Source organism: Girardinichthys multiradiatus, chromosome 13, assembly GCF_021462225.1.
Source record: "Girardinichthys multiradiatus isolate DD_20200921_A chromosome 13, DD_fGirMul_XY1, whole genome shotgun sequence".
Classification (NCBI taxonomy): Eukaryota; Metazoa; Chordata; class Actinopteri; order Cyprinodontiformes; family Goodeidae; genus Girardinichthys; species Girardinichthys multiradiatus.
Genome location: NC_061806.1, coordinates 42672212 through 42696911, shown reverse-complemented (window position 1 = coordinate 42696911; position 24700 = coordinate 42672212). Strand labels below are relative to the sequence as shown.

Below are 24700 nucleotides of genomic sequence, written 5' to 3'. Positions count from 1 at the left end.
ACACAATGGGACTTAACTTAGCAAGGTTCCGTAAATGATAAAAACAAGAGTGAACCAGAGATTTGATGTGGGTATCTAAGGAGAAAGCAGAGTCAAAGGTTACACCAAGGTTCCTGATGGAAGATTTAGCAAATTTGCCAAGAGGACCAAGAGCTTCCATTATCCTGGGTATAAATCTATCAGGGGCACAAACAAGGACTTCAGTTTTTTCATCATTAAGTTGGAGAAAGTTATCAGCCATCCAACTTTTGATAGATTGAAAACATACAATCAGCAACTATAACTTAAAAACATGTTCAGGCTTAAAGGAAATATACAGCTGAATGTCGTCGGCATAACAGTGATAAGAAATGCCCTCAAAAGTGCTCAGGATATGCTGTAAAGGAAGCAAATACAATAAAAATAACAAGGGCCCTAGGACAGAACCTTGGGGGACACCACAAGAAAGGGAGGCTGGAGAGGACCTGTACCTAGAGGCAGCCACACAGAAGCATCGTTCAGATAGATATGAAGTGAACCACTCTAAAGCAGAACCAGATACACTCAACCAATGTCTCAGCCTATCGAGCAAGATATGATGGTCAACAGTATCGAAGGCAGAAGTAAGGTCCAACATCAGCACAGCAGAACACTCTCCTGCATCACTACGCAACAATATATCGCTAGAAACTCTAACAAGAGCTGTTTCTGTGGAATGAAACTTACGAAAACCAGACTGATATTTGTCAAGGATATTGTGTTTGTTCATGAAGGCTATCAGCTGCATAGATACAACCTTTTCCAGAATCTTAGATAAAAAAAGGTAATTTTGAAATTGGTCTATAACTGTTGAAAATAGAAGGGTCAAGCTTGGGTTTCTTTAAAAGTGGGTGAATGACAGCGTTCTTAAAAGAAGTGGGTACTTGACCAGAGGCCAGTGAAGTGTTAATTATCAAAAGCACACAGGGACTGATATGGTGGAAAACATTTTTGAACAGAGAGGCAGGTAGAATATCAAGAGAGCAAGAAGATGCTTTCGTTGAGTCCACTAATTTTTCCAGCTCAATTAAAGAAATAGGAGAAAAACTTTCTATAACATCAGGCCGAGCTGGAGCAGGTACGGTCAGTGAAGAACCAGACGGGGAGATGTTAGATCTTATATTACTGATTTTATCTACCAGAAAAGAAAGAAAATTATTACAATCCTCATTTGAAGAAATTGGAACAACAGGTAGAGCAGGAGTAAGGATATCAGTAATTATGTCAAATAACACCTTTGGATTCCCTCTAATCTTTATGACCAGGTTTGAGAAGTAAGCTGCCCTTGCATCTTTGACTGCATTATTAAAAGAAACTAAAAGATCCTTTAAGTGAAGCAAATGAACGTGTTAATTACATTTTTAAACAACAAGAATGTCCCGAGACACTTAAAACAGCCCATATATATACATTTTTATTGTCCACTAAAACAAGGGAAAGGCTTTTAATAAAAAAAATATATAAATTTTTTAAAACCATTTTATTGATATCAAAGAAAATACAATCTTTCTGTAGATCTGTAGCTTTTTAACAAAAAAACCTGTTTTTAAAATAATGAAACAAATTGAGTTTAACTGCAACAACAATTCCAGCACCAGAATCAAAAATAAAAGCATAACAAACTTAGAAAAATAAGTATTAAAAGAAATGTTTTCTCTTATATGCCAGGAAGCTTAAAAAACTGAAGTTAAATCCAAACATATCTTCGTGTATGCATGGGAGCATGAAGAAAAGTAACTTTCTTAATTATTACAACCTGAAAAAGGTTTAAAAGCATAGAAAGAGAAGTAAAACGCTAATACCTCCTACACACTACTCAGTCATGTAATAAAGACAAGGTGGTGTTCACATGATGGGACAGCTCTCCATCCTGGATCCAGTCTGGAAGAAAAGGTTGGACAAAGTCAGACAGAACGATCCCAAGGCTTCACAGCCTTCATTTATACTGAAAATGCATTGTACAGCAGCACAGCGGGGTTAAAAAGGCTCAAACTGAGTGAAAAATCTGCCAGAGTCCAAAGAACATCTTTAAGAGACCTTCAGATAGCCTGAAGACCAACGGATGGAAAGCACATTAAAAGATTACAATAAGGTCCGGCTGGTGATTACCTTCCGAGGCGTGCTTGTGCTAAACACGTATGAATGCGGCACTAATCCTTCGGAGAGCCCTCCACTGCGGAACGAGCGGGACACAGATGACACAGAGCAGTTGCTGGATTTGTCTGAAGGAAGTCCACAGGAGCCGCAGACGACAGTTCGGCTGCGCAGGTTGTACTCGCCGTCTGCACAGGTGCTGTGTGCCACCTGCTGGAGTAAACAGGGAATTCAACCAGGACAGGTGAAGCGTAATAAACTGCCTATCTAACTGAAAGTTTGAAAGTTATTGTTCATGTTTCCTCCTGCACTGTTCTGGTTGATTATTTTTGGATGTTGTTTCTTCTCACCATGTCTTCATCTTCATCTTCAAACTGAGTGCGAGTTACCTTCCTCATGGCCATTTCCTGGAAGAAAACCAGCAGAACTTTGATTCTTTAAAATCAATTGCAGACCAGCTCCATTGATAGTTCGAGGTTTCTTTGATTCAAACAAAGGTTTTTAGTACCTCTCCATTAGCACTAATTAGAGTGGTCTGGAACTGGTCTCCGGTTCCCCAGGATGCCTGAGTCTTCCACACCAGGTCTGAAGGAGGACTGTGGACCCCTCCAGCATTAGAAGCCCAGATCTGCCCACAGACAATATGACCGATGGTTAAAATATCTGAGAGCTGATTCGCTGGTCGGTTTGTAGAGTAAAGATGCTGCTAACCGTGACTCTGTGACCGGCCTTCAGAGTGAACTTAGCCGGGAACTTGAAGATGATTGGAGAGTTGGATCCAATCTGCCGCTTCAGCTGCCAGTTCCCCAAATTCTGATCCTACAGGAGAGACGAAACAAAAGGGACGTAAGATCCAGAATGATTTCAGCCAGCATCCTATTAGAGACGGGCAGCAGCTCAGAGGGGATCAGCCGCACCATTAAAACTGAAACACATCACTGCATTTACCTGAACATTCATTGCATCATAAACCTCAGCAGGGTTTGAAGCTAATTCCACCCATAGGGGGCAGTATATCCAAGCACAAAGGTCCCAAACTCTGAAAGACTCTTAGGTTGAGCAAAATTGGAAGGGGAGACACATACGAAACATATTTCATTAGATCTTTAGTCTCACGAGTCTAGAACAGGTTTGAAAAGTAAAAGCAGACTGATGATGCAGATTAGAGATGCAAGAAGGAGTTTTACGGTTTGATGTCAGTGTTTTATTTCAAATGTCCTGATATGAGTTCATCATGCTATACACAACAAGCTTCCTATGGTGTTTGGAATAGGAAGTAGGCCCACAGCATTACACACCATACACCGTACCTAACAGTGGCCACATATTCACAGCAGCAGTGTTTGGTGCAGAAAGGTTCAATCTTAGTCTCATTTGACCAAAACACAGTTCAGAAGAGATGATACATTTTCACTGGTTGTCTGTGTAACATTAATTTATTTGGGTCTGAAACCAATTTGCTGAATATGAACTCTTACATTTCAGCTCAGATCTTTTCAGTAAATATGTTCTAAAACAATTCAGCTGGATCCCTGAGGAGCACTCAGCGGCTCTAATGTAGCCACTGGTGATGATTTTTTAACCAGCAGTGACCCGCCCTCTCACCTCATCTGCTTTGTTGCTTAGTCGGACATACTTCCCCTCCAGGTCCACCTCGTCCACAGTGACCCGGCCGCTGGCTGAGGCCTGCTGGGTGATGCGGGTACGGGCCACAGCACCTCCTGCGAAGCTGGATGCCTCGCTGTCAGTGTCGTTGGGGCGGCGCCTCTTTGCAGGGGAGCTGCGAGCGCTCCCATGGATCAATCGAGAGTGGGCTATGGAAGTGGAGGACCGACTACCGGTCACTTTGGTTGGAGGAGGGCTGGGGGACAGGCGCAGCCTGCAGAGATGGATGTAAGGATGATGAAATAAGATGATATTTTATATATATTTCTAATATTCTCTCTGTGGCTGAAACCTTACCTCTCCTCCTCTCCCTCCAGCAGCTTCCTGTAGGCACATATCTCCATGTCTAGAGCCAGCTTCACATCCAGGAGCTCCTGATACTCATCCAGCTGCTGCTGCATCTGCTGCCTCATCTCTGCCATCTCCCGATCCTTTTCTCCCAGCAGGCGGCGGGTGGTATCCCGCTCCCGGGACAGAGCGTCCTCCAGTTCCCTGAGCTTCGCCTCGCGAGCCGCCAGCTGGATTAGACAGGAAATCAAAGATTAAAGTGGCAAAAACGTTTTGGCTTTCTTAGGGTGGTGCTACAGAAGTTTGTGGTCTGACTATCTTTACAGAATGAGTTCATTTAATACAGGCAAACTCAGTGAGGCAATCTGATTCTGTGCAGAAGATCTGGAACTGCAAGAGCATGAACATGAAGACTAGTTAGATTTGACTTAAAGTGAGGAAGACCCAGACCCAGAGTATCCCTGAGTCCCTAAACTGTGCTCTAAAATTTGGATGTATGATGCAGCTGAAGGTGTCCTCAGCATCCTGCGTCGAGGACACTGAGCGTGAAATGTTCTGCTTGTGAGAACCTGTTTCTGCAGCTGGCTGAGCTGAGCAGATGTGGACTCCAGGCGAATCCGAGTTTGCTGCAGCTCCTCGTGTGCAGCTCCGACCAGGTGGCTGCTCCGGTCCGCTGACTGACGAGCACTCTCAAGCTGCCGGATGGAAACATGATGGTGGATTAGTCAGAAACACAGACAGGCAACCTCAGTGAGGCAATCTGATTCTATGCAGAAGATCTGGCTTTATTTAGGAGCTAAACTGTCCTGCATGTGTTCTTCCTATCTTACACCGATCCCTAATTCAGTTTTATGGTTTTATGTATCTGGAAACAATCAAAAATTCTGTTCTCCATTTAATTCTGTGCAGGTCCCACCACATCACTTCAATCAGACTGAGGTCTGGACTTTGACTGGGCCATTACAACACCTTGGTTCTTGTCTTGTTCAACCATCATGTTGTAGATCTGTTGCTGTTTGGGTTCATTGTCTAGTTGATGACCCAGTTGGCTTCAGCTGTTAGACAGACTGTCTCACATTTATCTCTAGAATGCCTTGGTATACAGAGAAGATCGTGGTCCTCTTAGTATCTGCAGGCTCTGCAGGTTCTGTGACTGGCATATCATCTTGGAGTTAGTCTTTAATGGTCTACCTTTGCATTGTAGGTCTTTTCTATATCCTCCTTGTACATTTTAATCTGCAGCTCGTTTTGGCTGCGCATTTCATCCAGAGCTTCAGCCAGCTTGCTCTCAAACTCTTGCTGGTGACCATTATCCAGCTCCACCATACGAGACTCATGGCGCCGTTTTATCTCCCGCAGCTCCTGGTAAAGTAAACAAAGAATAGTTGTAGAGCCCATTTTTAAACATTTATGTGTGATAAGAAAATGTTAGAGGAAGTTGAACCTCAGAGTGAAGGTTCTTCTTAAAGTCCAGCTCCTCTTTGAGAGTCTGGATCCTGTTCTCTCCATCCACCCTCCGCAGCATCTCGTCCTGTAGCTGCTTCTTGGCATCACCCAAACTGGTTTCCAGCTAGGACAGAAGACATGGTGAACATCCGATCCTAACAGTGAAACAACATCTTCCTGCGTATGTCCCTCAAAACAATGTGCTTTTAATGCTGACCTCTAGCAAGGAGGATCAGGGGGTTAAAGTCCTGTTTTGGTAACAGAGAGACTGATTCCAGATGTTCTGGAGTCTTACCTTAGCGACCTGGCCCTTCAGGTCCCGGTTCTCCACATCCAGGTTTCGTTTCTCTCCAAGAGTGGTTGTCAGAGAGGCATCTTTGGAGTTCAGAAGAGCCTCCAGGTCTCTGAGCCTCTGCAGGGCTGCTGTCAGCTCTGACTCCTTCTTGGTGTTTCTGCAAAGGCACAAACAGCTGTGAGCCATTTGTCCTGCATGTGTTTGGGTCCAGACTGTGGCCTGGATGAAGCAGCAGAACCAAACTGCTCTGGCAGAACCAAAGCAGTTTTTCTTCTCATGCAGAGAAACTGAGGCCTGCTTGTTCCTGTGAGGCAAATAGCTTTGAGATACAATCACATCTTCTTTATTTTTATTGCATTTATATTTATTGATCATTAACTGGGTTTGAAAAACATTTCTCTGCTTCTCGTGTTTCCAGAGTTCAACCATGGATCCATTCATGTTCAGTGGGACATCTCCTAAACACCTCCACAGGAAGGTGCCCAGAAGACATCTGATTTTGAATATGTTGACTTCCATATCACGGGACCAAGTTACCTCATCTAGACTATTGATCGCTGGGCCTGATCCTGGAACCTGGCTCCAAGGTGAGACTCTATGGAGAGCATCTGGTCCATTTGGCCTTTATTCAGGAGGTCCAGCCTGCCACAGTTTAAATTAACATGGGACATATTTTCTGTGGACCTTGGCTTTAAGGAGGTCCTGGAAAAAGCCAGTGAAGCATGGATTGGCTGACAATCTGTGGTGATGGTCTTCGTTGGTTGCTGAAGCTTAGGCTGTATTCACACTGGCCACTTTTGGTCCGCTTTAAACGGACCAGAGTTCGTTTCCCTCCTTGGTCCGGACCTTTTGTGCCGGTGTGAATACACTCAAGCGGACCCTGGTCCGTACCAAAGAACCGGGCCGAGACCCACTTTTTGAGGTGGGCTTCCAAAGGGACTCTGGTGCGGTTCGCTTATGGTCTGAATACAAACCGGCACCGATCCGAACCAACTACAAAAAGCGTACGTCTCTTTGGACATAAAAAGCCACCGTAGCCGGTAGCAAAGGTGTGTGTTGTAAGGTAATCATACCTGACTGGGTTCCAACATTATAAATGAAACGTCTCAAAGTCTGGGTTGAATGAGCTGCTCTTCAGCCTCATAATAATATTACAGCTTTAATTAACGGCATAAATATGCAGAACAGAGGAGCTGAACGCAGCACGTCTACAGATGTTTTCCTAAATGTCCGAGTCTGTGCTCTGTCCCGCACTAAATGAAAAAAATAAAGTTTGTTTTTGGTCCGGACCAAACAAGCGGACCAAAGGACTTTCCTGGTGTGAATACACCCTAATCATGGAGTCTTTAGTTATGCGATCATGGAGGTGGTTGAGGCTAACAGTAGAAGGAGCTACAATGTGTTTTTTAATGTCTGTACTGTAAAAACAAAGTCCGATCTGTTTGGATTAAGGAGGCGCTGTTGAACAGAAGGACATTCTTTCAGATAAAGGCAGGCAGGTGTGTGATTAACTACATTCACATCTTCACCTGTTTAAACAGGTTCCTGTAGAAAAAGAAACTGTGAAAAGATTGAGCTGCAGTTTGAAGTAAAATAAAATATTGCTTCATGATGTTTGGATCATTTTCTTCTATGCTGCATAGCTTTTATATTCTTATAAATTAGAAATAACGTTCCAGAAGACCTCCATATCAATCAAGAACTGCTGCTTTGGGGATTTTTGTTGAAAGGAAAACTGAATTGAATTGATAAAAACTATGTTTCACTGCGCCCAATTGTTTTAGTCCTTTTCTGATAAATTAACTAACATTGTTGGAATGCAGGAGGGAGGTTAAGGGGTTAAGAGTATTTTACCACATCTAGATGCATGAAATCCTACCGCAGCAATCAGACACATTTCAACCCAGCACAGGCCTCTATGGCCCCACCCAGCCACCCCTCAGCTCCGCCCCTGTGAAACAGAACCAGAGGAGAACCTCCCTCCTGATGCCTCACAGTCCATGGAGCTGGTCCCGTGAATCTAGTAACCACAAACCACAGCCGCTGGTGTTTAGCTGTCATGGCAACAACTTGGCCTACCCAACACACGTAGCTTTTCCCAATATTTATGGAAAAACATGGAGGGAAAAGTGCAGCATGAGACTCTGCCACGTGTATAATGATGGTGAAGGAGGAGGACGGGGGAAAGAGTTAGTCATCAGGATCTGGATGTGGCAGGAAGGAGCCGGACTGCAGCGAGCAATGAGGAGGGAGCGGCACCTCAAGTTCTGCTTATTGTGAGCTGATGAGCTACTGAGACTCTGAAGCTGCAAACAAATCATGTTTAATGGTCCAATCATGGAGAAAAGGCTTTAGACCTCTATAAGTGAGTGAGTAAAGCTCTCACGCTGGAGTCCAGATTAATTCACTGATTTAAACGTGTAAAAAGATCAAACTGTTCAAGATTTAGTTCCTAATTCTTTCCTTTTTTAATTGCTGTATTTATGGAATAAATATTAACATCAGTGTGCAGAAATAAGTCCAGAAATACATTCTTATGAAAGGAATATACATTCAAACCAACAGCATAAACGTACAGCTGCAAAACAACATTAAAGTTTCAATGTACATTTTTATGCACTATTTGCTTCTAATGATTATTGTAGTTTTGTTCTCAAACCCAAAATGATTTCTAATTTTTCTGGAGTTAAAGGAGCTTTTGGAGAAACCTTCAGGCTCTCTGATGTCCCATGATCTTCAGATAAATGCACTTCTATGTCTCAAAACATCTGGACAGTTTGCTTTCATGAAAAGTTTGGCATCTCTTAATTAATTTATTTCTGTTGTTCATTCCTCTGAAGAACTGAAATATTTTTTATATTAGTTTGAATAACAGTCATAGTAAATCTGATATTTCTGCAGCAGGTCCTGGAGGAACTGGACTGTTTCTGATCCCAGCTGTTTGTCACTTTTTAGTTCAGATCAACATGTTTCAGGTTTAACTATAAAACATTTGGCTGATTGTAGTAGAGTCTGAATCTAATAATCAGAGCTCTTTCTCTCCACTCAGTGTTAGCTTGATATCTCTGTCGCATGTTTTAAATGCAATTCTGCTTTAACAAGAAATCCCACAATCTGACATCTGATGCATGGTGCATTGTTACGTAAAGATTTTCAGAGTGACATGGATACATCTACAAATTATTTTTAAAATCACCCAGGGTGTGCCGGTTTAAAACCCACCTGGCTTTCAGCTCTTTGTGGTCCTCCTTCACTTTGCCCAGCTCCAGCTGGAGTCTTGCTCGCTCTTTGGCCACTGAGTCCAGAGTCTGACGGGCGTCGGACAGCTCGGTCTCATAGGCAGCTTTCAGACCCGTCAGCTCCCGGGTCACCTCGGTCTCGGACTCTGTGATGCGCAGACGCAGGCCTGCGTTCTCCGCCTCCAGATAGCGCACTTTGTCGATGTAAACGGCCAGACGGTCATTGAGGTTGGAGAGGTCCTCCTTCTCCTGGAGCCGAGTGATGCGGTTGGGGGACAGAGGAGTGTTTCCACCTCTGGGTGTGTTTTTCGGTGTCGCCATTTCACCTTTATACCTTCGATGAAAAACCATCTGTGAATATTTTCTTCTAATAATTTATTATCTTGCTTTAAAAACACATTTTTCCTGTTTTAAGTAACCTTTGCAGAGTTTTTTCTGCCTGTCTGTATTTGGAGTAAATCCAGCAGAACATCTCACATCTTTGCTTGAAAGAATAAATCCTGAAAAAGTTACAGTAATTAGAGGTGGCATCTAACTTTCTTCTCTTCATTGCATGAAACACAATAGACATGATTAATCCTGAGGCCTGGGAGGGGTCAACAACTCCACCCAAAAACAAAAGAAATGCAGTATCTCTGCACAAAAGTCAGTTTTACCTTTTAAATCTTGCTAGACGAAAAGGAAACTTTTTGCGGCGGATTTTCTCCGACTCGTTTGTTGGCTCTTCTGATGGTCTTTGACGAGAGCGTTTGTCTCGCTTCTTCTGACTGCCGGGTCTGTTCTGAGCTGAATGCCCATGTAGGAAAGAATGAGATGGGTGGAGAGGAGGGAAGCCAGCCCCAGGTTTGGCACTTGGTAGGTGGTTGTTCTGTGTCTGTCTTCTGTGGGAGTGTGTCTGAATGAATGAGTCACCGTCTGCTCAACTAAACTCACAAATCCATGATGGAGATGATAATTACAGTAACTGAGTCAATCCTGTGGATTACTTGGACCTGAGTGTTTCAGTTAATGTTTTCCTTGTTTAACTCCGCTGAACACGGTCATTACAGGAAGAATTCATACCCTCTTCCAGTGTATTTAGTTTATTTAACAGGGACCAGAATGAAATATGAGGTCTTCCCTTCCATCTACTACTACAGGTCCTTCTCAAAATATTAGCATATTGTGATAAAGTTCATTATTTTCCATAATGTCATGATGAAAATTTAACATTCATATATTTTAGATTCATTGCACACTAACTGAAATATTTCAGGTCTTTTATTGTCTTAATACGGATGATTTTGGCATACAGCTCATGAAAACCCAAAATTCCTATCTCACAAAATTAGCATATTTCATCCGACCAATAAAAGAAAAGTGTTTTTAATACAAAAAACGTCAACCTTCAAATAATCATGTACAGTTATGCACTCAATACTTGGTCGGGAATCCTTTGGCAGAAATGACTGCTTCAATGCGGCGTGGCATGGAGGCAATCAGCCTGTGGCACTGCTGAGGTCTTATGGAGGCCCAGGATGCTTCGATAGCGGCCTTTAGCTCATCCAGAGTGTTGGGTCTTGAGTCTCTCAACGTTCTCTTCACAATATCCCACAGATTCTCTATGGGGTTCAGGTCAGGAGAGTTGGCAGGCCAATTGAGCACAGTGATACCATGGTCAGTAAACCATTTACCAGTGGTTTTGGCACTGTGAGCAGGTGCCAGGTCGTGCTGAAAAATGAAATCTTCATCTCCATAAAGCTTTTCAGCAGATGGAAGCATGAAGTGCTCCAAAATCTCCTGATAGCTAGCTGCATTGACCCTGCCCTTGATAAAACACAGTGGACCAACACCAGCAGCTGACACGGCACCCCAGACCATCACTGACTGTGGGTACTTGACACTGGACTTCTGGCATTTTGGCATTTCCTTCTCCCCAGTCTTCCTCCAGACTCTGGTACCTTGATTTCCGAATGACATGCAGAATTTGCTTTCATCCGAAAAAAGTACTTTGGACCACTGAGCAACAGTCCAGTGCTGCTTCTCTGTAGCCCAGGTCAGGCGCTTCTGCCGCTGTTTCTGGTACAAAAGTGGCTTGACCTGGGGAATGCGGCACCTGTAGCCCATTTCCTGCACACGCCTGTGCACGGTGGTTCTGGATGTTTCTACTCCAGACTCAGTCCACTGCTTCCGCAGGTCCCCCAAGGTCTGGAATCGGCCCTTCTCCACAATCTTCCTCAGGGTCCGGTCACCTCTTCTCGTTGTGCAGCGTTTTCTGCCACACTTTTTCCTTCCCACAGACTTCCTACTGAGGTGCCTTGATACAGCACTCTGGGAACAGCCTATTCGTTCAGAAATGTCTTTCTGTGTCTTACCCTCTTGCTTGAGGGTGTCAATAGTGGCCTTCTGGACAGCAGTCAGGTCGGCAGTCTTACCCATGATTGGGGTTTTGAGTGATGAACCAGGCTGGGAGTTTTAAAGGCCTCAGGAATCTTTTGCAGGTGTTTAGAGTTAACTCGTTGATTCAGATGATTAGGTTCATAGCTCGTTTAGAGACCCTTTTAATGATGTGCTAATTTTGTGAGATAGGAATTTTGGGTTTTCATGAGCTGTATGCCAAAATCATCCGTATTAAGACAATAAAAGACCTGAAATATTTCAGTTAGTGTGCAATGAATCTACAATATATGAATATTGAATTTTCATCATGACATTATGGAAAATAATAAACTTTATCACAATATGCTAATATTTTGAGAAGGAGTTGTAGAACCTCCTTCAGCAGCACTAACACTCAGTCGTGGTCTCCTACATAGTTGTGGAGGAATTTAGCTCCACTCTGCAGTCCAGTGTTGCTTACAAGATACCACCACAGCATTTCAAACAGGCTGAGGGCTGGACTTTGACTGGGCCATTGCAGTTAAAGTCCAGTTTTCTTTTCCAGCCTTTCTGTTGTAGATCTGCTGCTGTGTTTGGGATCATTGTCCTGCCGATTACCCAGTTTGGACCAGGTTTCAGCTGTTGGACAGATGATCTCACACTGGACTCTAGAAATCTTGGTCTACAGAGGAGTTTATGGTCCACTCAGTGACTGCAAGGTGCAACACATGCCCATAGCATCACCCTTCTACCACCGTACTTGTCATTTGGAAAGGAGTTTATGATGATCTGCTGTGTTTGGTTCAATCAGCCAGTCTCATTTCTAATACATTACTCAAAGCTAGAATCACCTACAATTAATCAAAAGAATGAATTATTTCCTTCTGAATAAGACAAAAATATTCTGTGTATTTTTTATTATAATAGTTTGTTTGTCACTCAGAGATCATGACATCTCAGCTAAATATTGTAAACATACTTTATAAATACACTGTATAACCAATAGTATTGGCTCCCACCACCAAATTCATTTCAAACTCTCTAAAGCCAGTTTATATCAGGCCATGTCTTCCATTTAACGGACAGATAAATGTCTTTTGACTGTGGATGCTATTGTAAAATGGGAGTTTTTACTCTCTTTCCTCCCTGTGTACCACTGGGTCAGTTTCTCTCCAGTTCCGAGACCCAACCAGTAAAACCAGCAAAGTATTTTACCTTGTGAAATAATAAGAAATGGTTAAGTATAAAATTAATATTTAATGCCAGCATGATTAGTGTACAAAGTATACAAATGAACAGATGCAGAGTGACATTTACCTTCGGTACCGGGCCCTCCTCAACCCATCTTAGGGATGAACCGAGAGGAGCAATGAATGGAGCGTGAGTCCTGCTTTTATCTAAGCCTGTTCTTAACCCTCCTAAAGGTCATCCTCTTGTATCAGTTTATCTTTGACTATGTGTTGCATCTTATGTGAAATCAACAGTTATGTTGTGTAAGCTGTAGCAGTGAGCGGTGCGGCACATAAGCAACATTTAATCAGGGTAGCAAAGAGATGATTAGAAAAGGCCTCAGAATCATACATCCATAACAATGCTCTTGGCTGAAGGAAGTGAGCCAAGAATAAGAGCAAACCTGGAGCCGTCTCAGCTTGAGGCCATCAAGCAAGGAAGTGTTAGGCAAGAGTAATGGACCCAAACCAGGAAACATCCTGTTTGTTGAAGAAGAGTTAAAGGTTATGTTCAAGAAATGTTTGCAGGAGAAAGGATCCAACATGTTCTACTGGCCATGTCCAAGAGATCCTGAGAGAGCCCCAACTTATGAACAAAGACCCGTCCAGTCAGATAAAACGATGTAGATTTGATTAGAAAAACAAACGGGTTGAAGGTTAAAACACTGAACAGGAAAGTGTTCCTGTTGGGTGTCAGTTACAGAGGGGCGTGATAAATGAATGAATTGTCTTTTCAATCAAATGTGTTGGGATATAAACTAATGTCAACCTGTGTTTTTTATAATAAATGCATTAAAAGATCATTTTTCTTGTTGTTAAATTATTAGAAAAAAATGAAATCGCTTAAAAACGAGGCACCAATCCACTGAACAAAAAGAGATGCTTTGAATCCTCAAAACACCATAAAATAGAACATGGCTGTTTTTAATATTTGCCTTATGTTTTTATTAATTTATTTTTTTTGCTTAGCAAAGTTTTGCTCTTAGAACTCATAAAAATCACAGTTCAAAACCATTACTAATAAACACCAGAATGTCCCGTAACAGGGTGGACATTTGGGCCACGTTGAATGATTAATTATAAATAGTTCTAACGGTCCATTATTTACCAGCACACCTACTCTGATGTAACTAAAGCTTAACAATTAATTTTAATTTTCACCTCTTTAGTTTTTAATTTAAAAATAACTGATATAAACAGAAAAGCACTGTGTTGCTGACATCACACTGAGTGACAACAGACCCTGTCTGGACCGAACCCCCCTGGAACAGAACTGGTCCAGACTGCCACTCACAATGCGACGCTGTTCACGGTCGCCATATCGCGTCTTCTTCTATGATCTAAGCGGGGCTTCAAGCAACGTCAGCTTTCCTTGTGTTTGAACTACAGCGCCATCTTACGGCGCTTCTACTAAACTGCGGTTTGGTGATGCAAGGTCCCGCAGACATGTTTTCTACCAGCTTTGCTTCCTCAAACCTGAATCTTTCCCTCGAACAGAACTTAAGGCACATCTGATGCGCAGTAAATCCCAAATGGAGGTTCACTGTTGGGTCGTGACATAAAACGCATCCTGGTCGTTATAAAACCCGTCCGTGAGGGCTTTTTCCTGGCAGACATGGCTGGTTTTGTCATGTGGTTTGTGAGAAAACCCGTATTGGATCTCTGTGGTCACCTGAGTAAAGAAGCTGAAAAAAGCCACCGACGAGCTCGGTGTCAGCGAATTAGTGGGTTAAACACGCTGAGTGGGTTTTTGGAAAAATATTCACTAATGTATACAGACTCAAAGCTCACAGTCCGCAAGGAAATCCGTTTTATTTCACATAAATCCGCAAAAACAACAGCAGAAACAACTTCTGGCCGTTAAAACGGTTTGAATCAGAGTCACGTGGTTACAACAACATCATCTGATCTTTTACGCATAAAAATAAACAATTAAGAATAAAAAATACTCGTTTTATTCCGTCCTGAACAGCGCAAAGGAGTCCACTCCGCGTCTTATTGAGCGCATTAAGTGCTGCAGTTTTGGCGCAGAAACAGCCGCAGAGGTCTTGGAGGACTGAGAGGAGAAAAAGACCCGGATCCGTCTGTTTTAAACCGAATTCCTGCTTCAGTCTGTATTTCTAGCTGGTTTAAACCCAAACCAAGCAGACTGAACCCCGGCCCGGAGCTCTTTCTCGGTCTCCACGCTGCCAGCGTCTTCTCAGCGGCCTCCAGCTGCACACCTGCCCGCTTCGTGCCTCACGTGTCCCGGACTGTCTGCCTCACATGACCCGGGTGTTTGTCCCCGTGATCAGCGCCTCCATCTCCGTCCATCTGAGCTGCTGAAGTTTCGTAAAACCTGGGAGCGCTTGATGGAGATGCTGGAGCAGAGCCTAGAAGGCTCGGTGAGGTGAGAGGCTGCTGCTCCGGTTCTTCCTGCCCGCCCTCAGGCGCCCTTCCTCGGCCTTAGTGAAGCTGCTCTCCCCGGAGCTGCTCGGCTCTTTAAAACAGATTAAATATGCTTATAAATGATTTTAGATTGGCGTATGGGGAGGACCAGCTAATGTAAAAACTGTGCAAATATTAACACGAAGTCGTTTACTTTATTAAAAGGGAAATAAACACAAATGTTCCGCTGAACGATGCTACTATTTTCAGCTCATTTTGCACAAACTTGAATTCATCGCCACCCATCTCCAAATTTGTCCACGTGGTGGCGCTGTGCAACCTCTGATAATTAATATTCTTAGTTTTGTTCATTTCAGATTGAAACTGATTCATGTGTGTCTTCATGTTTCAGTCACGCTAAACAGGAAACGGAAGAAGTGGTGCAGCTGCAGGAAGGTGAGGACCTCCACATAAAATAACTGATCTGCTGCATCAATACAGGCGTTTCAGGCTGGGTAAAGCCTCTTATTTTCAGGCCTGGTGTAGTAGTTTAGTTCAGGTCTGGTGTAGTAGTTTAGTTCAGGTCTGGTGTAGTAGTTTAGTTCAGGTCTGGTGTAGTAGTTTAGTTCAGGTCTGGTGTAGTAGTTTAGTTCAGGTCTGGTGTAGTAGTTTAGTTCAGGTCTGGTGTAGTAGTTTAGTTCAGGTCTGGTGTAGTAGTTTAGTTCAGGTCTGGTGTAGTAGTTTAGTTCAGGTCTGGTGTAGTAGTTTAGTTCAGGTCTGGTGTAGTAGTTTAGTTCAGGCCTGGTGTAGTAGTTTAGTTCAGGTCTGGTGTAGTAGTTTAGTTCAGGTCTGGTGTAGTAGTTTAGTTCAGGCCTGGTGTAGTAGTTTAGTTCAGGCCTGGTGTAGTAGTTTAGTTCAGGTCTGGTGTAGTAGTTTAGTTCAGGCCTGGTGTAGTAGTTTAGTTCAGGTCTGGTGTAGTAGTTTAGTTCAGGCCTGGTGTAGTAGTTTAGTTCAGGTCTGGTGTAGTAGTTTAGTTCAGGTCTGGTGTAGTAGTTTAGTTCAGGCCTAGTGTAGTAGTTTAGTTCAGGTCTGGTGTAGTAGTTTAGTTCAGGCCTGGTGTAGTAGTTTAGTTCAGGTCTGGTGTAGTAGTTTAGTTCAGGTCTGGTGTAGTAGTTTAGTTCAGGCCTGGTGTAGTAGTTTAGTTCAGGTCTGGTGTAGTAGTTTAGTTCAGGCCTGGTGTAGTAGTTTAGTTCAGGTCTGGTGTAGTAGTTTAGTTCAGGTCTGGTGTAGTAGTTTAGTTCAGGTCTGGTGTAGTAGTTTAGTTCAGGTCTGGTGTAGTAGTTTAGTTCAGGCCTGGTGTAGTAGTTTAGTTCAGGCCTAGTGTAGTAGTTTAGTTCAGGTCTGGTGTAGTAGTTTAGTTCAGGTCTGGTGTAGTAGTTTAGTTCAGGTCTGGTGTAGTAGTTTAGTTCAGGTCTGGTGTAGTAGTTTAGTTCAGGTCTGGTGTAGTAGTTTAGTTCAGGTCTGGTGTAGTAGTTTAGTTCAGGCCTGGTGTAGTAGTTTAGTTCAGGTCTGGTGTAGTAGTTTAGTTCAGGTCTGGTGTAGTAGTTTAGTTCAGGTCTGGTGTAGTAGTTTAGTTCAGGTCTGGTGTAGTAGTTTAGTTCAGGTCTGGTGTAGTAGTTTAGTTCAGGTCTGGTGTAGTAGTTTAGTTCAGGTCTGGTGTAGTAGTTTAGTTCAGGTCTGGTGTAGTAGTTTAGTTCAGGCCTGGTGTAGTAGTTTAGTTCAGGTCTGGTGTAGTAGTTTAGTTCAGGTCTGGTGTAGTAGTTTAGTTCAGGCCTGGTGTAGTAGTTTAGTTCAGGCCTGGTGTAGTAGTTTAGTTCAGGTCTGGTGTAGTAGTTTAGTTCAGGTCTGGTGTAGTAGTTTAGTTCAGGTCTGGTGTAGTAGTTTAGTTCAGGTCTGGTGTAGTAGTTTAGTTCAGGTCTGGTGTAGTAGTTTAGTTCAGGTCTGGTGTAGTAGTTTAGTTCAGGTCTGGTGTAGTAGTTTAGTTCAGGTCTGGTGTAGTAGTTTAGTTCAGGTCTGGTGTAGTAGTTTAGTTCAGGTCTGGTGTAGTAGTTTAGTTCAGGCCTGGTGTAGTAGTTTAGTTCAGGTCTGGTGTAGTAGTTTAGTTCAGGTCTGGTGTAGTAGTTTAGTTCAGGCCTGGTGTAGTAGTTTAGTTCAGGCCTGGTGTAGTAGTTTAGTTCAGGTCTGGTGTAGTAGTTTAGTTCAGGCCTGGTGTAGTAGTTTAGTTCAGGTCTGGTGTAGTAGTTTAGTTCAGGCCTGGTGTAGTAGTTTAGTTCAGGTCTGGTGTAGTAGTTTAGTTCAGGTCTGGTGTAGTAGTTTAGTTCAGGCCTAGTGTAGTAGTTTAGTTCAGGTCTGGTGTAGTAGTTTAGTTCAGGCCTGGTGTAGTAGTTTAGTTCAGGTCTGGTGTAGTAGTTTAGTTCAGGTCTGGTGTAGTAGTTTAGTTCAGGCCTGGTGTAGTAGTTTAGTTCAGGTCTGGTGTAGTAGTTTAGTTCAGGCCTGGTGTAGTAGTTTAGTTCAGGTCTGGTGTAGTAGTTTAGTTCAGGTCTGGTGTAGTAGTTTAGTTCAGGTCTGGTGTAGTAGTTTAGTTCAGGTCTGGTGTAGTAGTTTAGTTCAGGCCTGGTGTAGTAGTTTAGTTCAGGCCTAGTGTAGTAGTTTAGTTCAGGTCTGGTGTAGTAGTTTAGTTCAGGTCTGGTGTAGTAGTTTAGTTCAGGTCTGGTGTAGTAGTTTAGTTCAGGTCTGGTGTAGTAGTTTAGTTCAGGTCTGGTGTAGTAGTTTAGTTCAGGTCTGGTGTAGTAGTTTAGTTCAGGTCTGGTGTAGTAGTTTAGTTCAGGTCTGGTGTAGTAGTTTAGTTCAGGTCTGGTGTAGTAGTTTAGTTCAGGTCTGGTGTAGTAGTTTAGTTCAGGTCTGGTGTAGTAGTTTAGTTCAGGTCTGGTGTAGTAGTTTAGTTCAGGTCTGGTGTAGTAGTTTAGTTCAGGTCTGGTGTAGTAGTTTAGTTCAGGTCTGGTGTAGTAGTTTAGTTCAGGTCTGGTGTAGTAGTTTAGTTCAGGTCTGGTGTAGTAGTTTAGTTCAGGTCTGGTGTAGTAGTTTAGTTCAGGCCTGGTGTAGTAGTTTAGTTCAGGTCTGGTGTAGTAGTTTAGTTCAGGTCTGGTGTAGTAGTTTAGTTCAGGTCTGGTGTAGTAGTTTAGTTCAGGCCTGGTGTAGTAGTTTAGTTCAGGTCTGGTGTAGTAGTTTAGTTCAGGTCTGGTGTAGTAGTTTAGTTCAGGTCTGGTGTAGTAGTTTAGTTCAGGTCTGGTGTAGTAGTTTAGTTCAGGTCTGGTGTAGTAGTTTAGTTCAGGCCTGGTGTAGTAGTTTAGTTCAGGTCTGGTGTAGTAGTTTAGTTCAGGCCTGGTGTAGTAGTTTAGTTCAGGCCTGGTGTAGTAGTTTAGTTCAGGTCTGGTGTAGTAGTTTAGTTCAGGCCTGGTGTAGTAGTTTAGTTCAGGTCTGGTGTAGTAGTTTAGTTCAGGTCTGGTGTAGTAGTTTAGTTCAGGTCTGGTGTAGTAGTTTAGTTCAGGTCTGGTGTAGTAGTTTAGTTCAGGTCTGGTGTAGTAGTTTAGTTCAGGTCTGGTGTAGTAGTTTAGTTCAGGTCTGGTGTAGTAGTTTAGTTCAGGCCTGGTGTAGTAGTTTAGTTTATAAATATTCTTTTTAAATGGATCTGATGTAATATTCTTATTTTCTGAGACTGAATTTTAGGATTTCATTTTCTAGAAGCTGTAAACATACCAGAAATAATGGCTGGAGATATTTCACTCTGTGTTATGAACCTATAGATGAGTTTCACTTTCTGAAATGAAATGATCCCAGCCCATACCATGATGCAGCCTCCTACCATCATGGAGCCTGGCTGCAGGGATTGGTTGCTGACAACAAGCTGGATGCTCCTTTCCAACAAACATCTGGAGAACTGAGCCCTTGATTCATGTTCCCACCGGGTGATGGTCCATCTCAGAGAAGCCAAGGCCTCCTCAGAGGTTAACATCAGGCTTCTTCTCTGCTCAGTAAAGTCTGTAAATGGAACTGTGGATTGTAGAGCTGGACTAAGGTTCTCCTAACTAATTCTTCCTGCTCCACGAGGTTCTATCCGCTGGTTATGGTGATGGTTCTGGTTGCAGAACTATCTGAGGAATAAGAGATCATGGCTGTGCAGCTCGGGCTGCTCTCTGAAAGTTCTCCAGATTCTTTCAGTGGATTCATGGTGTACTGTTCCTTGGAAAGAGAAAATTGCAAATAATTTCAAATTTTACTCTGAAGAACCTTCTGTGGATCCTGGAGATCCTCTTATGGTCCTTGGTCCTCAAAGATTCAGACAGCCATGTCCAAACCTTAAATTAAGCTGCTGAGACAAACCTCGATTTAAAGTTGGAAAAATGTTAATTTATCTGTATGACAATAATCCTGTTTTAAATACTGTCCCTATTGGTTTTCATGTGGTTTTCCTGATTCTTAGAATGAAAACTATTTTCTTTTTTACTCCCTGGGTTATAAAGTCGTTACAAACTCGTTTCTGCAGGAGAACCAGTCGGGTCGGATGAGCAGTCTGCTGTCAACATCACCAGCGTCCCCCAGGCTACGTTCGTTGACCACGGCGTTCAGTACCAGTTTCGCACGGAGAACAACGGAGGACAGGTGAGGTGGATTTGTTTTTCGGGAACATTTGAATCCAGTCCTCACTGTAAGAAAAACCCTATCACATCCAGAACCTTTTAGAGAAGTGGTTTTAGAGGGTCGTGGGTCATCCTTGGATTCAAGTCTCATTACTGTGAGACGGTGGCTCAGTGGAAGAGCAGCCATCTTGCAATCTGAATGTTGTGGGTTCGATTCCAGCTTTTCGATGTACCTCTGGGCAAGGCAAATAACTTGAAGTTGCCTAGCGATCTATGCAGATCAGAGTATGAATGTGGGTCTGGTGTGAAGTGGTCGGGATGACTGGAGAACGCTGTTTCAATCCAGTCATCTACTATTAAACCGTCCTCTGTGTGAAGAACAGACTGGACCACCAGGGTGTCGTGTTGGTGTCACTTACTGGTCTCGTTCCCGAAGCCACACATTACCTCTCCGCTCCGTCTGCAGGTGACCTATCGAGTGGTCCAGGTAACAGAGGATCAGTTGGAAGCGACGGCAGATGCGACCAGCGCCATCAGCGTTGTCTCTGCTGCTGCGTTCGCTGGAGCTCCTCAGGCTGTGGCTCAGGTTAGTCCACTGGAGTCCAAAAACTTCTGATCCAGTCCTCATTTCTTTATTTTCCTTCCTGTGATCCAGACTTTCCTGGAATCTTTAACCTGGTCTGGATCAGCAGTTTTTCACGCCTCCTTTAGGTTTTTCAGAGTTTTTCTTTGGTTTCTCTCACTGAAGATGCCTTTAAATGAGCAGATATTAGAGGAACCTTATTTTTGGGTTTATGGAGAAGATTCTACCCGTTTTGACGTCTTCCTTGCTTTGACTTCCAGGCTGTCATCCAGAACTCCTTCAGTAACGGCGGCAGTCCTGGCGGCGAGACTGTCGGAGGAGAAACACGCTTTGCTTATTTCCCTGCAGCCGCTGTCAGTGATGGAGCGGCAGTGTCGGTGCAGGGTGCCGACCCGGCACTCACCCAGGCAGGAGGTGAGGAAGCGCTCAGCTGGAGGAAACCTGGACTTCTCCCATGTTCCTTACACTGTTTGTTCTGTTAAACTCAGGGCAGTTTTACGTGATGATGAGTCCTTCTGAGGTTCTGCAGACAGCGAGTCCTCGGACCATTGCACCCAGAACACACACCTACACCACGTGAGTAACTATATCTCCTTCATCCTGAAACCTCTCCTCCATCCTTTCCTAAATGATGTCATCTTCCCATAAAACTAATATAATAGAGCTTCTGAATAGGATTGGTAACTGTTGTCCTGATCCATGAGAGGTTGTTTTCCTTCGATCCACAAATAAAATAAATTCTGATGGTGAAACAACTGATTCAGGGGTTTGAAGTTGTAAATCATTTGTGAATGTTAGACTAAAAGGTTGCAGGAAGTCACAAGAATCAGTAGCATTTCTGAACTGGTTGTAATTCATATCCCGACCTCCAGGTGTCACCCCAGTGCAGTTTCAGGAGATGCAGAAGCTGCTTCCTGTAGATGTAGAACGTGTTTCCTCACTGATCTTCAGTAAAAGTCTGAACATTTTGCTTCAGCTGATGCCTTTCTAAACTTTGAAGTTTGTGTTTTCAGGAAGGTCGAGGGTCCGCGGGCCCCCAGGGACGAGAGGCGAAGAGCTCAGCACAACGAAGGTTTCACTTTTACTCAACTGCTAGAATTTCTGAACCACAAACCTCAATATATTTATTCTGATTTTATACGACAGACCAACACAACCTGGTGCATACCTGTATGTTCAGGCTGGTTCTCCTGCTGGAAGCTGAACCTCCACCCCAGTCTCAGGTTTTCTGCAGCCTCTAATAGGTTTTCTTCCAGGATTCTCCTGGATTTAGCTCCATTTATCTTTCCATCAAGTCTTACCAGCTTCCCTGTCCCTGCAGAAGAAACACATCCCCTTAGCATTATCCTACCTCCACCATGTTTAACTGTGGGGATGGTGTGTTCAGGTTGATGTCCGCTTTAGTTCTCCTCTGTACGTGTTTGCTGTAACTCCTGCATGGCTTGTAGCAAACTTGCTTTCCTCTTGCCACTCAGCTCCTCCATAGTTACCAGGAGCCTCTTGGCTGCTTCTCTGATTAATGCTCTCCTTGCTCAGCCTGTCAGTCTAGGTGGACGTCCATGTCTTGGTAGGTCTGCACATGGTCCATCCTCTCTCCATGTTCAGATGATGAGTTAAACCTAAAGCTCTGGGAGATGTTCAGAGCTTGGGATGTTGTTTTAGAACCTAACCTTGCTTTAGACTGAACCAGAACTTCTCCCTGACCTGTCTGCTGTGTTCCTTGGTCTTCGTGGTGCAGCTTTTTCTCTGATGTTCTCTTGAGAACCTTTGAGGCAAGAAACAGAACATCTGCGTTTAGACTCAGAGTAAATAACACACAGCTAGACTCTGGTTGCTGATTAGGAGACTTCTGCAACCAGAAGTTGTACAGAATCACAAATTTTATTTGTAAAGCAATGTTCTAAAATAATGTTTCTTTCCACTTCATACTGATGTTCTGCTTTGTGTTGTTCTGTCATATCAAATCCCAATAAAACAGTCTAAAGTTCATGTTTGGATGAAAATGTTTCATTTAAGAACAAAAGTGAAGGAATTTGTTTCTTCAAACAGGAAGTTAAGGTTCTGTCCTTTGTTTCTGCAGTGGAGAGAAGAAGACGAGACAAGATCAACAACTGGATCGTGACGTTGTCGAAGCTGATCCCAGACTGCAGCGTGGACACCAGAACCGGAGCGGTGAGATGTTGGTGCCAAGACGTAGAACTCTAAAGCCGGCACGCCCAAATACTTTAACAACACGGTCGAAACTTTGTGTGTTGCTCAGAGTAAAGGAGGCATCCTGTCCAAAGCCTGTGACTACATCCGAGAGCTCCGTCAGAACAACCAACGGCTGCAGGAGAGCTACAAAGAGGTGGAGCGGGTGGAGATGGACAACGAGCTGCTAAGACAACAGGTGGAGCAAATCCACACAAACCTGCTGCTTCGGTCCGAATTATACCAAACATCTGTAACCATCTCAGCAGTGGTTCATATTTTAATGGGCTTCATGACATTAGAAAAACTGTGGTCAAATGAATGTTCCAATCAAACTTTATTTATAAAGCACATTGAAACAAAGAGGAACAAAGTACTACAGTAGAATAAATACAGACACAGGAGGCATGAAATACAGCTAAGATACGGTATGATCAGCCATGCCATAAAAACTGATGAAACTACCAATAAACCAAATAAGTTTGACTTCACATGTGGGGTCAGAAGCCAGAGCAAAGACAGAGGCCTGTCTTGATCCACACCTGAAGGTCATTCCATATTTTAGGATCTGCAACTACAGAAGTCTAAGCTCAGGCTTGGTCTTCAACCCACTCAGAACCAGATGGACATCTGACCTGAGAGCTATAAATCCAAGCAGCTGCAGGGTGGCTGGACTCTGCTTCTCTTCCTCCTGGTTTCCCACTGTGAGGAGACCCCAGGGCAGACCTAGTACTCACCTTCTGGCCTGGGAACACCTTGGGTTCTCTTAGAATGGTCTGGAGATTGTCGCTGGTGAGAGGGATGACCTCTGCAACCCAGCAGAAGACCACGAGTGGTTGATGGTAGAACAGCTTTTAGTTAAGTTTGGACCTGCTGTAGATGGCTGATTTATATGTAGATACCTTCAGACTATTTAGGATGTGGAGTATCTGCTACACGAATGAAGTGGTGGAGGTGGTTACTGGTTCTTGTGCACACAGATAAACACTGAAGAGGTAGTTTTGGTGGACCAAACCTCCAATAATCTATTCTGTTTCAGATCGAGGAGCTGAAGAACGAGAACGCTCTGCTCCGAGCTCAGCTGCAGCAGCACGGTGTAGAGGTCAATGGGGACGAAACGCCACAGTGAGCGCTGGACCCGTGCTGCGTCACAAACACGGCTTCCCGGTTAAATCCAAGCAGGACCTGGAGCAGGGACGACTTCCATCTGAATCCGGACCACGCAGAGGACGTCTCTTGCATCAGCGGCTCCCTGCTGGCTCCGTTATCTGAAGCTGCTCCACCACAGCTCCAAACATCTGCTTTAGAAGACCAACCTGCACAAACACCCCCTCATCTCAGCACCTCCTGTTAAATGGACCTTTTTATGTGTGAAGCTACTAAATGTGACATGAACGATGGCTCCCGCTCAGTTGGCCTTGCTAGGAGTGTGAACACAGAGAGAACCAGCAGCGGTGCTCCTCTCAGTGACGTTTAAACGGCTCATAGTGACTGTAAGCTGCGAGGAAACGAAGACAGACGTTCTCACTGTGAGCCGCAGAAAATGAAGGTTTTTATTTTTAGATTTAAGGCCTTAATAGAAGCCTTTTTGTCAGCATAGCTCAGGTAACAGGATGTGGAGAACCTGTGTAGAGTTGGGTTTAATTTGTTTCTCTATTGGATGAAATGTACAGAAACAGAAATTACAGACAGGATTATTAGCATTTACATTCATCTGCTGGGCATTAAGTCATGTGATGTCGAACCTCATTGTGGGTCGCTGAGCTGGAGCTCTCACTCTGAACCTGTCTGGCACCACCAGAACTGGTGGGTTCTGCAGTCATGTACAGTGTTTCAGCTTTAGGAAGGACCTCAGGAGCTTCTCCGACTGCTGGTGCTCATGTACATGTCCAGGAAGCAAGGGAAGACACTGACGACTAACAAGCTTCTGTTTGCACTGAAGGTCATCAAGGCATGGGCTTATAACCACTGGCACGACTAATTCTGACACAATAAAACCGACGTATTTATATCTGACTGACGTTTCTCAGAAGAAGACATCAACCAGTCCAGTCTCAGTGAGGTTTTATGAAGCAGAGCATAGTAAACTATTGTCCTCGTGGTCTTAAAATGAAGTAAATGTTCAAAATTAAAACATTTGAAATTCCCTTTTTCTCTTTGGGTAATAAAGTAGCCATGATAGACTTCATCATGTATGAAGTGTTTCTCCAATCATGGTTCTGTTCATTGTG

General features: G+C 43.6%; 2 protein-coding genes across 4 annotated transcripts; one reads left to right on the top strand and one right to left on the bottom strand.

The window, feature by feature from the left end:
* Positions 1–1479: 1479 nt before the first annotated feature.
* On the bottom strand, positions 1480–10145 carry LOC124878770 (lamin-A-like). Of its 3 annotated transcripts, none has more exons than XM_047382871.1 (14): positions 9702–10145; positions 9465–9545; positions 9029–9379; positions 5807–5963; positions 5510–5635; positions 5257–5427; positions 4635–4760; positions 4075–4295; positions 3718–3991; positions 2824–2931; positions 2621–2740; positions 2463–2519; positions 2128–2322; positions 1480–1899 (listed from the first exon to the last, which is right to left on the bottom strand). In XM_047382871.1, exons 2-14 carry the CDS (start codon positions 9515–9517, stop codon positions 1864–1866), a joined length of 1995 nt encoding a protein of 664 aa, XP_047238827.1. In that variant the 5' UTR covers positions 9518–9545; positions 9702–10145; the 3' UTR covers positions 1480–1863. The 3 variants fall into 3 exon arrangements, with proteins under 3 accessions (XP_047238827.1, XP_047238826.1, XP_047238828.1); XM_047382870.1 differs by having other exon boundaries at positions 2128–2325; positions 9702–10140; XM_047382872.1 differs by lacking the exon at positions 9465–9545 and having other exon boundaries at positions 2128–2325; positions 9702–10137.
* Positions 10146–13948: 3803 nt separating this feature from the next.
* Positions 13949–24615, top strand: usf2 (upstream transcription factor 2, c-fos interacting). The gene is made up of 10 exons (XM_047383410.1): positions 13949–15021; positions 15412–15455; positions 19603–19718; positions 20163–20282; positions 20540–20693; positions 20768–20855; positions 21293–21351; positions 22360–22451; positions 22540–22668; positions 23509–24615. The coding sequence occupies exons 1-10, from the start codon at positions 14984–14986 to the stop codon at positions 23596–23598; spliced, it is 930 nt and encodes a 309-aa protein (XP_047239366.1). The 5' UTR covers positions 13949–14983; the 3' UTR covers positions 23599–24615.
* The last annotated feature ends 85 nt before the right edge of the window (positions 24616–24700 follow it).